The sequence below is a fragment of the Salmo salar genome, chromosome 13, assembly GCF_965601325.2.
Source record: "Salmo salar chromosome 13, fSalSal1, whole genome shotgun sequence".
Taxonomy (NCBI): Eukaryota; Metazoa; Chordata; class Actinopteri; order Salmoniformes; family Salmonidae; genus Salmo; species Salmo salar.
This window is the reverse complement of record NC_138303.1, coordinates 102,122,501-102,137,964: the sequence shown is the minus strand read 5'-3', so window position 1 is coordinate 102,137,964 and position 15,464 is coordinate 102,122,501. Positions and strand designations below refer to the sequence as shown.

Sequence of the window (15,464 nt, the reverse complement as noted above, 5' to 3'; positions counted from 1 at the left end):
AGCAATAAGCATGTAAAGAAATAGCTTCTAAAACGCTTGTTCTGAACACGTTTTTTTTGTGCTGGATTCCATTGAATTCCATTCTTCCAAGTGTTGTATTCCTTTCTATTCTATTCAAGTGTTCCATTCTAACCCCCTCTTTGGGGGGTTTTCAGTTTGGAAATAGAGATTCTAATCCTTTTGTTCAAGTCTTTTTTATAAATATGTTGAGTCAACAGACTCAGGATATGTTAATTTAGAATACATGAGGTCACAGTCCCCTAAGGACCCATTGACTACCAGAAAACTAGAGGAAATGACTGGCAGGGAAAGTGTTGCTCACTGAGACGCACCTGGCAAATTCAATGGCCCGGAAGGTGTTCGTCTCCAGGCCTGACTTCTGGGGTATTTTCGCTGCGGCCGCAATGATTGAGTCTTTGGTTTTGTGGGAGTCCAGATGGAATTCAAAAGTCGGATCAACCGCGTACTGTATAATACTTACCTGAAAGCAAAAACATAAAGTCAACAAACAAACTGATAGGGACAAATGCATGAAATTTACTTGGGCCAGGATTCAAGCCAACAGTGGGTTGTCGGCAATGCGGCTTTTAAAGGCAACTTCAAACTGACACGAAATATGCATGGTTTATCGTGAATGAGATCTCCTAGAACGCAGGAACATTGCCTTTAAAAGCTGCATTGTCTATTGCATCCGGCTTTTGACAATTCCTATAAATAAATGGCAGTCGTGGCAATTCATGTACAGTACACTGATAACTGTGATCCCACTTACCTGAGTATTGTCAGGTCCAATATCCAAGTTCTCCAAAAGTTTCTTGAGGAAAGCCACAACTGGTGGCCAGGGATATATACTGTTAGAGCCATCCAAGACAATAGCAATATCCATGGGACCCCCACAAGCTGGAAAGACAAGAGAAGAATTGAGTTAATGACAGTACTGTATGGTAGCCATGTATTACTCCAATTACAAAGGGGCGTTAAATATGATATACAGTAGGACTTAATTTATACTTTTAATCAAAGGTGAAAACAATAGAGAATTCTTATTCTAAGGATACACATGTAAAAATGATTGTGGACTCTTACTCTGAAGGGCAGGTGAGAATGAAGACAGGGGATTGAAGAGAGGGCTGACTTCTGCACAGATCCCTGGGTAGTAATACTGACTGCCACATTTCTGAGCCCACAGAGGTCCACATGTCTACCAGGAAAAGACAAGACGACGCATTCGACAGACGGTAAAATATCCAAAACAACCTTTAGGCTATCAGCCAATCCCAAACTGATCTTCTAGGAGCTTTCCAACTGTACAATCAGGTATAGGTTAAATCTGCTTACCATGAATACATTTCCCTTGTGACCGTGCGGGCTAGGGTTAGGGTAGCTTGGGTATCTTGGGTATCTAGGGTTAGGGTAGGGTAGTTAGGATTAGGGTAGCTAGGGTATCTAGGGTATCTAGGGTTAGGGTAGGGTAGTTAGGATTAGGGTAGCTAGGGTATCTAGGGTATCTAGGGTTATGGTAGCTAGGGTTAGGGTAGGTAGTGTAGCTAGGGTATCTAGGGTTATGGTAGCTATGGGTTATGGTAGCTAGTGTAGCTAGGGTTAGGGTAGCTAGTGTAGCTAGGGTATCTGGGGTTAGGGTAGCTAGGGTTAGGGTAGCTGGTGTAGCTAGGGTATCTAGGGTTAGGGTAGCTAGGGTTAGGGTAACTAGTGTAGCTAGGGTTAGGGTAGCTAGTGTAGCTAGGGTATCTAGGGTTAGGGTAGCTAGGGTTAGGGTAGCTAGTGTAGCTAGGGTATCTAGGGTTATGGTAGCTATGGGTTATGGTAGCTATGGTTAGGGTTAGGGTAGATAGGGTATCTAGGGTTAGGGTATCTAGGGTTAGGGTAGCTAGGGTTAGGGTAGCTAGTGTAGCTAGGGTATCTAGGGTTAGGGTAGCTAGGGTTAGGGTAACTAGTGTAGCTAGGGTTAGGGTAGCTAGTGTAGCTAGGGTATCTAGGGTTAGGGTAGCTAGGGTTAGGGTAGCTAGTGTAGCTAGGGTATCTAGGGTTATGGTAGCTATGGGTTATGGTAGCTATGGGTTAGGGCTTGGAGGGTAGGGTCTAGGGTATCTAGGGTATCTAGGGTTAGGGTATCTAGGGTTAGGGTAGCTAGGGTTAGGGTAGCTAGCCTGTTATGGATAGGGGGCAGTATTTTCACGGCCGGATAAAAAACGTACCCAATTTAATCTGATTATTACTCCTGCCCAGAAACTAGAATATGCATATAATTATTAGCTTTGGATAGAAAACACTCCAAAGTTTCTAAAACTGTTTGAATGGTGTCTGTGAGTATAACAGAACTCATTTGGCAGACCAAAACCTGAGAAGATTCTGTACAGGAAGTACCCTGTCTGACCATTTCTTGGCCTTCTTGATCATCTCTAACCAAAACAGGGGATCTCTGCTGTTACGTGACACTTCCTACGGCTCCCATAGGCTCTCAGAAGGCGGCAAAAAGCTGAATGGTGGCTTTGCAGGCCCTGGCTGAAAAACATTAGTGCATTTTGATAGTGGTCGATCAGAGAACAGAGACTGGAGGCGCGTGCACGAGGCGACCCCATGTTTTTATTCTTTCGTCTTTGAACGAAAACAACGACTCCCGGTCGGAATATTATCGCTTTTTTTCGAGAAAAATAGCATAAAAATGTATTTTAAAACAGAGGTTGACATGCTTCGAAGTACGGTAATGGAATATTTAGAATTTTTTTGTCACGAAACGCGTCGGGCGCGTAACCCTTCGTCACACTTGGATAGTGTCTTGAACGCACAAACAAAACGCCGCTATTTGGATATAACTATGGATTATTTTGAACCAAACCAACATTTGTTATTGAAGTAGAAGTCCTGGGAGTGCATTCTGACGAAGAACAGGAAAGGTAATCAAACTTTTCTAATAGTAAATCGGAGTTTGGTGAGGGTCAAACTTGGTGGGTGTCAAAATAGCTAGCCTGTGATGGTGTGCTATCTACTCAGAATATTGCAAAATGTGCTTTCACCGAAAAGCTATTTTAAAATCGGACATAGCGAGTGCATAAAGGAGTTCTGTATCTATAATTCTTAAAATAATTGTTATGTTTTTGTGAACGTTTATCGTGAGTAATTTAGTAAATTCACCGGAAGTGTTCGGTGGGAATGCTAGTTCTGAACGTCACATGCTAATGTAAAAAGCTGTTTTTTGATATAAATATGAACTTGATTGAACAAAACATGCATGTATTGTATAACATAATGTCCTAGGCGTGTCATCTGATGAAGGTCATCAAAGGTTAGTGCTGCATTTAGCTGTGGTTTTGTTTTTTGTGACATATGCTAGCTTGAAAAATGGGTGTCTGATTATTTCTGGCTGGGTACTCTGCTGACATAATCTAATGTTTTGCTTTCGCTGTAAAGCCTTTTTGAAATCGGACAGTGTGGTTAGATAAAGGAGAGTCTTGTCTTTAAAATGGTGTAAAATAGTCATATGTTTGAAAAATTGAAGTTTTGGGATTTTTGAGGAATTTGTAATTCGCGCCACGCCTGTCATTGGATATTGGAGCAGGTGTTCCGCTAGCGGAACGTCTAGATGTAAGAGGCTAGGGTATCTAGGGTTAGGGTAGCTAATGTTAGGGTAGCTAGGAGGAGGGTAGCTAGGGTATCTAGGGTTAGGGTAGGTAGGGTTAGGGTTAGGGTATCTAGGGTTAGGGTAGCTAGGTTTAGGGTATCTAGGGTTAGGGTAGCTAGGTTTAGGGTATCTAGGTTTAGGCTATCTAGGGTTAGGGTAGCTATGGTTAGGGTTAGGGTAGCTATGGTTAGGGTTAGGGTATCTAGGGTTAGTGTAGCTAGGGTTAGGGTATCTAGGGTTAGGGTAGCTAGGTTTAGGGTATCTAGGGTTAGGGTAGCTAGGGTTAGGGTAGCTAGTGTAGCTAGGGTATCTAGGGTTATGGTAGCTATGGGTTATGGTAGCTATGGTTAGGGTTAGGGTAGATAGGGTATCTAGGGTTATGGTAGCTAGGGTTATGGTAGCTATGGGTTATGGTAGCTATGGTTAGCGTTAGGGTATCTAGGGTTAGGGTATCTAGGGTTAGGGTAGCTAGTGTAGCTAGGGTTAGGGTAGCTAGTGTAGCTAGGGTATCTAGGGTTATGGTAGCTAGGGTTAGGGTAGCTAGTGTAGCTAGGGTATCTAGGGTTATGGTAGCTATGGGTTATGGTAGCTATGGTTAGGGTTAGGGTAGATAGGGTATCTAGGGTTATGGTAGCTAGGGTTATGGTAGCTCTGGGTTATGGTAGCTATGGTTAGCGTTAGGGTATCTAGGGTTAGGGTATCTATGGTATCTAGTGTTAGGGTATCTAGGGTTAGGGTATCTATGGTATCTAGTGTTAGGGTATCTAGGGTTAGGGTAGCTAGGGTTAGGGTTAGGGTAGCTAGGGTATCTAGGGTTAGGGTAGCTAACGTTAGGGTAGCTAGGGTTAGGGTAGCTAGGGTATCTAGGGTTAGGGTAGCTAGGGTATCTAGGGTTAGGGAAGCTAGGGTTAGGGTAGCTAGGGTTAGGGTAGCTTGGGTATCTAGGGTTAGGGTAGCTAGGGTTAGGGTAGCTAGGGTTAGGGTTAGGGTAGCTAGGGTATCTAGGGTTAGGGTAGCTAACGTTAGGGTAGCTAGGGTTAGGGTAGCTAGGGTATCTAGGGTTAGGGTAGCTAGGGTATCTAGGGTTAGGGAAGCTAGGGTTAGGGTAGCTAGGGTTAGGGTAGCTTGGGTATCTAGGGTTAGGGTAGCTAGGGTAGCTAGGGTAGCTAGGGTAGCTAGGGTAGCTAGGGTTAGGGTAGGGTGGTTAGGGTTAGGGTAGCTAGGGTATCTAGGGTTAGGGTAGCTAGGGTATCTAGGGTTAGGGTAGCTAGGGTATCTAGGGTATGTAGGGTTAGGGTAGCTAGGGTATCTAGGGTTAGGGTAGCTAGGGTATCTATGGTTAGGGTAGCTAGGGTATCTAGGGTTAGGGTAGCTAGGGTAGTTAGGGTATCTAGGGTATCCAGGATTAGGGTATCTAGGGTAGGGTAGCTAGGGTTAGGGTAGTTCTACAGCTGTACAGAAGTAGTGATGTAAAATCTGCTTACCATAAATGTATCTTCTGTAGCTGTACGGGTTAGGGTCAGCCCCAGGCTCATGTTGACATTGACATTACTCACTGCTGATATGCTGACTGAGTCTGTAACAGGAGAGGAAGAACAATTAGTACACTGCACTTACAGGAATAATTACTCTGTAATAACAAAAACACTTTAATGTAAAGTGTTATTGAATACATTCTCATGGTGTAATTACAGAGGTTTACTAACATTTATTAAAACACAAAATGAGCACAGTGAGTTCAATGCGAACTCTCAACTCTGAACAAAATCCCATCCTAACTACTGTGGCCATCATTCTGGTTTACAGACAGATTTGACAGGATTCAAAGAGATTTAAAAGAATGCTATGGTAAAACACAAGATAACACTACATGAGTCACACAAGGATTGCTAAAAGAATAAGAGTTGTTTATAGAAAATAGCTGGAGCTGTCTTACTCTGCAGGTTGAGTCTCTGACATCCTGAACTGGCCCCTCTGATCTCACACTTGTAGACGTCTCCTTTCCTGTCCTGGTTGTATCCACTCCAGGGAGAACCAACCAGCAACCTGGGGGGAAACACACACGCACGCGCACGCACACGCACACACACACGCACACACACACACATTACAAATAATTACTTACAATGGTGTGAAGATCTAAATTACTTCATTAATGGCAACTAATGTAATAGCATTGTCAGGAAATATTTGGATACAGTACCATACATTCACAACAAGACAATTAGAGTAACATGATCGGTAAGCAGAGTTTGTCCTTTTCTACAGGTGTGGAAGGTAAACACATACTCTACCAACATCATCACTAACAGTTCATCTTAGGGTGGAAGGTATAATAAGCACCATAACCCTGAGGGGCAAAGTGTAGGGTCATGTAGGGTCTTAATTTGATCACTCTTTTGTTGCAGAAAATGTTCCTGCACAGCAGGAAATGCAAACTTGTAGTGTGTTCGAGGTTTAAAAAGGCTTCTAAAGTTTGTAATTTACACTTTAAAATGTCAGACTTGATTTCCCCTTACGAAAACTGTATCAATCCCTATAAAAAAAATGTCCATTATATAATCCACATAAAAATTCACATTTCCTGTTGCTGCAGGATTCTTTTCCTGCTGTAACAAACTGGCTGAAATGAAGATCCTACATTTTTAAGGGGATGTTTTCAGTCTCCTTCTGTTGCATGAGAAGGAGAGAGCAATAATCAGTGACAGTCCCGTTGTCTGCTGCTGGTGGATCAGGAGCTGGGTAACCATGGTGATTACACAGCATTACCACCATGTGAGTCAGCCAGTCAGGACACACATGCCCACTACATTACACAATGTGATGTCTAACACCCCCACACAGAAACCAGCCACACATATTAACCTTTCTTGATTAGCTTATATACATACACACACACACACACACACACACACACACACACACACACACACACACACACACACACACACACACACACACACACACACACACACACACAGAAAGCAGAGCCCAATCCATTACACATGACACATCATGGAGGAAAGCCCCACCTTGCTAGACTACACAGTGTGGACAGACAGACCACCTAGCGTTCCTAAACTGTTGACACACAGATGGACTCACTACAGCATCCTGTGAGGTACAGTATAACAACACAACAGCACCACTCAGACTGAGAAAGAGTGGGCACAGACATACTGAAATTACGGTCATTGGGGTGTGACAGTGTGTCAGTGAAGTCTTGCTGTGTTTTGATTGGCCATTCATGGGAGTACATCTGGAGTTCTGGGAATACCTGTATGATGTTCTATTGCAAACAAATCTATATGTTGGTGTGATATTAAACCTAGTAAAGACTGAATGAAAGTCCATGGCATCAGCTGGATGCAGGACCGGATGGACAGTGGGCAAAGTTCTTTGCCAGCCTGGTGTCACAAAGAAGAGAAACATGCCTTCCACTGGCTACAGAATACACACTATTGTCTTGTGCTTCTCATTGCTGGTGTTAGATGAACTGTTACCATTAAGTATACAATTCTTGGTATTTGTGTTCAATGTTGTTTCCTGGAATATTCCAAAACTCCCCTTATTTAATTGTACTTCATAGGTATAGTGATTCAGCAAGCAGTGTGATTCAGAGAGTGATAAACGCCCCCTGACTTTGTGTTGGAGCCAAAACCTACACTCTGAGACAGGAAGCAGCCAATTAGACAAAGGGAGTGTACTATGACCCCGGATTTCTCTGTGATGTCATACATTCAGGCTTTCAATACAACAAAGCACATCTATTCTTTGGGGTTCACAGGGACTCTGGGTTTTCCCTATATTGACTCATTGTTTTTATTTTTTACCCTCCTAATTTCAAGTGGGGTATTTGTCAAGATTACAAATGAATAAACAATAAATCTCTACTGTTATTTTGTAATAAACCCAGTGTCATCCACCAGTTGACTCTCTATCTGTTGAATTAGCCCAGGGAAGAGGTTAGTCAAAACCTGATATATTAGCCCACGGGGACAAGGTTAGTCAAAACCTGATGAATTAGCCCTGGGACGAGGTTAGTCAAAACCTGATGAATTAGCCCTGGGAAGAGGTTAGTCAAAACCTGTTGAATTAGCCCTGGGACGAGGTTAGTCAAAACCTGTTGAATTAGCCCTGGGACGAGGTTAGTCAAAACCTGTTGAATTAGCCCAGGAAAGAGGTTAGTCAAAACCTGATGAATTAGCCCGGGGACGAGGTTAGTCAAAACCTGATGAATTAGCCCAGGAAAGAGGTTAGTCAAAACCTGATGAATTAGCCCGGGGACGAGGTTAGTCAAAACCTGATGAATTAGCCCGGGGACGAGGTTAGTCAAAACCTGTTGAATTAGCCCTGGGACGAGGTTAGTCAAAACCTGATGAATTAGTCCGGGGACGAGGTTAGTCAAAACCTGTTGAATTAGCCCAGGGAAGAGATTAGTCAAAACCTGATGAATTAGCCCTGGGACGAGGTTAGTCAAAACCTGATGAATTAGCCCTGGGACGAGGTTAGTCAAAACCTGATGAATTAGCCCTGGGACGAGGTTAGTCAAAACCTGATGAATTAGCCCTGGGACGAGGTTAGTCAAAACCTGTTGAATTAGCCCTGGGACGAGGTTAGTCAAAACCTGATGAATTAGCCCAGGGAAGAGGTTAGTCAAAACCTGTTGAATTAGCCCTGGGACGAGGTTAGTCAAAACCTGTTGAATTAGCCCACGGGGACGAGGTTAGTCAAAACCTGATGAATTAGCCCAGGGAAGAGGTTAGTCAAAACCTGATTGAATTAGCCCTGGGACGAGGTTAGTCAAAACCTGTTGAATTAGCCCACGGGGACGAGGTTAGTCAAAACCTGTTGAATTAGCCCTGGGACGAGGTTAGTCAAAACCTGTTGAATTAGCCCACGGGGACGAGATTAGTCAAAACCTGTTGAATTAGCCCTGGGAGGAGGTTAGTCAAAACCTGTTGAATTAGCCCTGGGACGAGGTTAGTCAAAACCTGTTGAATTAGCCCTGGGACGAGGTTAGTCAAAACCTGTTGAATTAGCCCTGGGACGAGGTTAGTCAAAACCTGTTGAATTAGCCCTGGGACGAGGTTAGTCAAAACCTGTTGAATTAGCCCTGGGACGAGGTTAGTCAAAACCTGATGAATTAGCCCTGGGACGAGGTTAGTCAAAACCTGATGAATTAGCCCTGGGACGAGGTTAGTCAAAACCTGTTGAATTAGCCCTGGGAGGAGGTTTGTCAAAACCTGTTGAATTAGCCCTGGGAGGAGGTTTGTCAAAACCTGTTGAATTAGCCCTGGGACGAGGTTAGTCAAAACCTGATGAATTAGCCCTGGGACGAGGTTAGTCAAAACCTGTTGAATTAGCCCTGGGAGGAGGTTTGTCAAAACCTGTTGAATTAGCCCAGGGAAGAGGTTAGTCAAAACCTGTTGAATTAGCCCGGGGAAGAGGTTAGTCAAAACCTGTTGAATTAGCCCTGGGACGAGGTTAGTCAAAACCTGTTGAATTAGCCCTGGGACGAGGTTAGTCAAAACCTGTTGAATTAGCCCGGGGAAGAGGTTAGTCAAAACCTGTTGAATTAGCCCACGGGACGAGGTTAGTCAAAACCTGATGAATTAGCCCTGGGAGGAGGTTAGTCAAAACCTGTTGAATTAGCCCTGGGACGAGGTTAGTCAAAACCTGTTGAATTAGCCCATGGGGACGAGGTTAGTCAAAACCTGTTGAATTAGCCCATGGGGACGAGGTTAGTCAAAACCTGTTGAATTAGCCCTGGGGCGAGGTTAGTCAAAACCTGATGAATTAGCCCGGGGAAGAGGTTAGTCAAAACCTGATATATTAGCCCACGGGGACGAGGTTAGTCAAAACCTGATGAATTAGCCCTGGGTTGAGGTTAGTCAAAACCTGTTGAATTAGCCCTGGGGCGAGGTTAGTCAAAACCTGTTGAATTAGCCCGGGGACGAGGTTAGTCAAAACCTGTTGAATTAGCCCAGGGACGAGGTTAGTCAAAACCTGATGAATTAGCCCAGGGAAGAGGTTAGTCAAAACCTGATGAATTAGCCCAGGGAAGAGGTTAGTCAAAACCTGTTGAATTAGCCCAGGGAAGAGGTTAGTCAAAACCTGATGAATTAGCCCTGGGACGAGGTTAGTCAAAACCTGTTGAATTAGCCCAGGGAAGAGATTAGTCAAAACCTGATGAATTAGCCCAGGGAAGAGGTTAGTCAAAACCTGATGAATTAGCCCAGGGAAGAGGTTAGTCAAAACCTGTTGAATTAGCCCAGGGAAGAGGTTAGTCAAAACCTGATGAATTAGCCCTGGGACGAGGTTAGTCAAAACCTGTTGAATTAGCCCGTGGAAGAGGCTAGTCAAAACCTGTTGAATTAGCCCGGGGAAGAGGCTAGTCAAAACCTGTTGAATTAGCCCGGGGAAGAGGCTAGTCAAAACCTGTTGAATTAGCCCGGGGAAGAGGCTAGTCAAAACCTGTTGAATTAGCCCGGGGAAGAGGCTAGTCAAAACCTGTTGAATTAGCCCGGGGAAGAGGTTAGTCAAAACCATATAAAAAAACATCCACTTACAGGACCTTGTAAAAGTATTGAAACCCCTTGGATTTCTTCATATTTTATTGTATTACAAAGAGGGATTAAATTTGATTGAATTATATTTTTTGTCAACAATCTACATAAAATACTGTAATGTCAAAGTGGAAGAAAAATCTGGCCCATGTTGACTCCCACAGTCCCACAGTGTCAAGTTGGCTGGATGTCCTTTGGGTGGTGGACCATTCTTGATACACACGGTAAACTGTTGAGCATGACAAACCCAGCAGCGGTACAGTTCTTGACACAAACCGGTGCGCCTGGCACCTACTACCATACCCCGTTCAAAGGCAATCCGTGTGTCAATTGTGATAAGGCTGAAAAATCCTTCTTTAATTAACCTGTCTCCTCCCCTGCATCTATACTGTTTGAAGTAGATTTAACAGGTGACATCAGTAAGTGATCATAGCTTTCACCTGGATTCACCTGGTCAGTCTGTGTCATGGAAAGAGCAGGTGTTGTTATTGTTTTGTATAATCAGTGTAAAGTTGTTATAAAAAGTATTCATCCTCTTTGTTTAGGCAAGCCTAAATTAGTTCAGGAGTAAAATTCGGATTAACAAATCACATAATAAGTTACATGGACTCAGTCTGTGTGAAATAATAGGCATTTATATGATTTTCTTATGACTACCCCTTCCTCTGTCCACCATACATACAACATCTGTAAGGTCACTCAGTCAAGTAGTGAATTTCAAGCACAGATTCAACTACAAAGACCAGGGAGCTTTTCGAAAGCCTCATAAAGAAGGACAGTGATTGGTAGATGGGTAACAATAACAAATCAGACATTGAATATCTCTTTAAACATTGTCAAGTTAATAATTATGCTGTGGATGATGTATTAACCACCTAGACACATTGAAGATACAGTCCTCCTTCTGAACTGAGCTGCAGGACAGAAAGGAAACTGCTCAGTGATGTTACCATGAGGTCATTGGTCATTTTAAAAGAGCTACAGAGTTTAATGTCTGTGACGGGAGAGAACTGAGGATGGATCAACAACATTGTAGTGACTCCACAATAATGTCCTAAATGACAGATTGAAAAGAATACAAATATACTGAATAAAAATACTCCAAAACATGCATCTTGTATGCAACTAAAGTACTACTGCAAAAAAAAACACAGCAAAGGAATACACTTTTTGGGCTAAATGCAAAGCCGTATGTTCGGGGCAAATCCAACACAACACTGAGTAACTGATTCTCTTCATTTTCAAGCATGGTGTTGGCTGCATCATGGTGTGGGTATGCTTGACATCGACAATACTTACATCTGCTTGATAATTGCTGGCTAGCCATGATCCCCAACATCTTGACAGAGCTTCAAGAATTTTGAAAAGAATAATGTGCAAATATTGCACAATCCAGGAGTGTAAAGCTCTAAGAGACTTACCCAAGAAGACTCACAGCTGTAATCAATGCAAAAGGTGTTTCTAATGTCTTGACTTAGGGAGCTGAACACTTAGGCAATGACTGTATTTTTGTTATTTAATTTATATATTTTATACATTTTTATTACACTTTGACATTACAGAGTATTTTGTGTAGATTGTAAAAAAACAAAATACAATTAAATACATTTTCATCCCACTTTGGAATACAATAAAATATTAAGAAATCCAAGGGGTCTGAATGCTTTTGCAAGGCCCTGTTAGTCCTTGGGGCAATTATACAACTCATTATCATTATTTGTTCTGTTGGTTCATTTCCCACTTAACATCTCTGATGAAATGTTTGTCTAGTGGAGAGTGCAGACAGAGAAACATCTTCAGACCCCTTTCCTTTGTTACCGATGTTTCCATCCACACAGAGAGAGTTAATATGACATAGGTTAAGCCTTAGTTTCCTTTGTTACCGATGTTTCCATCCACACAGAGAGAGTTAATATGACATAGGTTAAGCCTTAGTTTCCTTTGTTACCGATGTTTCCATCCACACAGAGAGAGTTAATAGGTTAAGCCTTAGTCTCCATGTTTATTTATGATGGGTATGAAAGGAAGCAGAGACATATTCAAAAGGAAATGGCTCCTCTTTAGCCTCCCGGATGCAGACTGACGGCATTACAGACCACAGGAAGTGTGTGTGTGAGCAAAGACGTGAACCGAAGAGTCTAACTGTGATGCCTGCGCTGATCAGCAGACAACTGTATAATGTATGGTGGTGGTTTGGTTTAACTGTGATGCCTGCGCTGATCAGCAGACAACTGTAGAATGTATGTGTGGTGGTTTGTCAAGGGTTTGTGTGTGTGTATCTGTGTGTGTATCTGCGTGTGTATCTGTGTGTGTGTGTGTGTATCTGTGTGTGTGTGTGTGTGTGTGTGTGTGTGTGTGTGTGTGTGTGTGTGTGTGTGTGTGTGTGTGTGTGTGTGTGTGTGTGTGTGTGTGTGTGTGTGTGTGTGTGTGTGTGTGTGTGTGTGTGTGTGTGTGTGTGTGTGTGTCACTACTGTGTTTGAAGTGTCTGCATCCAGCCCCGTTGTCAACTTTGCTGAGTGTCATGTGACCTGGTGGTAAGAACAGGAACAACAGAGAAAACGGATGTTCTCAGTAGGGGTTCTCCTGGGGTGTGAGAGTGACGGGACACAGCACAACATCAGCAAAGTTTAGGGCAGTGTACCATTATCATTATTCTATTCCTACCATGATTTAGCTACCTTTAAGTTATGTCTGTGAAATAACAGAACCAAGTGCTTTCTAGCACACATTACTTCTGCATTGCGGCGTACACAATACATGACTCAGTATCCTCACCATTTGCCCTGGTGATTCCTGAACTGTTGCACAGTGTATCCAAACTCCTCTACAGCAGGTCCAGAAAATACCTTGGCTCCAGCAGTTCCCACATTAAAGGATAAGGACCCGGGGATGCTCCAACCTGCAGAGAGAGAGACCATCTTAAATAACAGACTCTCCTCCACATTACATGCTGCAGACAGCCAGAGTTCAGGGTTGGGTAAATCAGTAAGATAAATTGAATAACTTAAGCCTACACACTTTCATCACCTGTGATATGAGATATGAAGTGCTCAGCTTTTATGTGTGTTTGTGTGTGTGTGTGGGGCTGCGTAAGTGTGTGGGTGACTGTGTGTGTGTGTGTGTGTGTGTGTGTGGGGGGGGGGGGGCCTTGTTCCCAGGGTCCTGCAGTAGTACACAAATAACAACGACAACAACAACAACGCATACTGTATAGTACTATGCAAAGTCAGGTCTTATTACAGTAAGGTGTCAGAGGGATCGAATGGCAGACACATACAAACACATCCATCAAGACATAACAGCTTTTACGCATTCACAGTGAGACATGAAGATAGTATTCTTCCACCCTGTTAACTTCAGGTGTGAATATAATGACAAAGATAATAATAATCAACTTCATGTTTAGACAACCTAGCATGCACAATTCATACAGCAGCCCGAAGCTCAAATGTGATACTGCACATGTGCTAATTGTCCTATTGTAAAGCGAAGTAAGAATTTCAGATGCCTTAAATTTCCCGATAGCACTGAGGATGGTGTATCTAGAGACTGGGGGAATCTGGCCGTGGGTGACTGTGTCAGTGATCACCTATCTGGACAAGTCGCAGCATGACAATGTGTACAGATTACTGGTCTGAGGAGCAGACATGTCGGCGCAGTGGCAGGTCATAAGGAAAACACAGTATTTACAGGGGCCTACTGAGATGAGTGTGAGTGTTTATCAAACCACTACTTAGGCCTCCAAAGACAACAAAACAACACTCATGTCACGACACCATCCATCACAATAACAGAAACAACACAGAGAGACACTGAGGAACGCTAGAAACACTGGCAAAGTCCTTTTATTTTCTTAATGTCACTGACTTCGCTGATAGCTTCTTTAATCAGAGAAAGGTTTTACTTACTATGACTGTGATATGTGGTTGTCTTACCGAGGTGCCTTAAGATTAAAGAACTAACTGTAAGTCGCTTTGTGGTCTATCCTGGCTAAATCAAATGAATTACGATGAATGACGATGACGATGCTCTGGATAAGAGCGTCTGCTAAATGACTAAAATGTAAAATGTTAAATCTTCAGAACTGAACCAGCACAGAAATAATTAATGGGTTAGGATTTAGCCTTGCCCAATAAAGCATTTTTTAAAATCTACTCTTCACATACGCTGTGGGAGCCAATATAAATCGATTTAATAGACATTGTTCCGAACAAGGTGTATGAGCATTTTATACTGCAGACCAACAAAGAGCATTTTGCTAAGTAGGGTGGTGACACCAGAATCAAGTTCACATACTATAACAAGACCCAACCCAACACAGGCCAGGTGGACTTTACACTTCAAACAAATAGAGAAATGAGGCTCACACTTCCATAACTGTAGCATTTTGCTCCATACTACTTCACGGCTCAGATACTATAGGGAGAGGGATACTATTATCAAATTGTAATAACACTGTAAATAACTCCACAAACATTATGAACACCTGCTCTTTCCATGACATAGACTGACCAGGTGAATCCAGGTGAAAGCTATGATCCCTTATTGATGTCACCTGTTAAATCCACTTCAATCAGTGTAGATAAAGGGGAGGAGACAGGTTAAAGAAGGATTTTTAAGCCTTGAGACAATTGAGACATGGATTGTGTATGTCCGCCAATCAGAGGGTGAATGGGCAAGACAAAAGATTGAAGTGCCTTTGAACGGGGTATGGTAGTAGGTGCCAGGCGCACCGGTTTGTGTCAAGAACTGCAACGCTGCTGGGTTTTTCCACACTCAACAGTTTCCTGTGTGATGGTCCACCACCCAAAGGACATCCAGCCAACTTGACACAACTGTGGGAAGCATTGGAGTCAAAGTGGCCCAGCATCCCTGTGGAACACGTTCAACACCTTGTGGAGTCCATGCCCCGACGAGCTGAGGCTGTTCTGAGGTGTTTATGTATGTTAACATTATGGAAACTTCATCCTACACTATGACGATAGGATCAGATTCAAAAGTACAACTGAACTATTCCCTGGTGCTGTATTGGAATTGTTAACAGAATGTAAATACATACATGCCCACACAGCCCACACCAATGTATTAGTCATTCACAACTTCCTGTGTTTCAGGCTATTCCCTATATAGTGCACTACTTTTGACCAGGCTATTCCCTATATAGTGCACTACTTTTGACCAGGCTATTCCCTATATAGTGCACAACATTTGACCAGGCTATTCCCTATATAGTGCACAACATTTGACCAGGCTAT

General features: G+C 43.0%; 1 protein-coding gene across 1 annotated transcript in view; it reads right to left on the bottom strand.

The window, feature by feature from the left end:
- LOC106568399 (integrin alpha-2) overlaps positions 1-15,464 on the bottom strand; it is a 60,827-nt gene that overhangs the window by 41,039 nt on the left and 4,324 nt on the right. Inside the window, exons 2-7 of the mRNA XM_045692521.2 lie at positions 12,985-13,108; positions 5,577-5,686; positions 5,125-5,216; positions 1,087-1,201; positions 773-900; positions 333-481 (exon numbers count right to left, since the gene is read on the bottom strand). Coding sequence (XP_045548477.1) covers positions 333-481; positions 773-900; positions 1,087-1,201; positions 5,125-5,216; positions 5,577-5,686; positions 12,985-13,108 — 718 coding nt within the window. The remainder of the gene's footprint in view (positions 1-332; positions 482-772; positions 901-1,086; positions 1,202-5,124; positions 5,217-5,576; positions 5,687-12,984; positions 13,109-15,464) is intronic.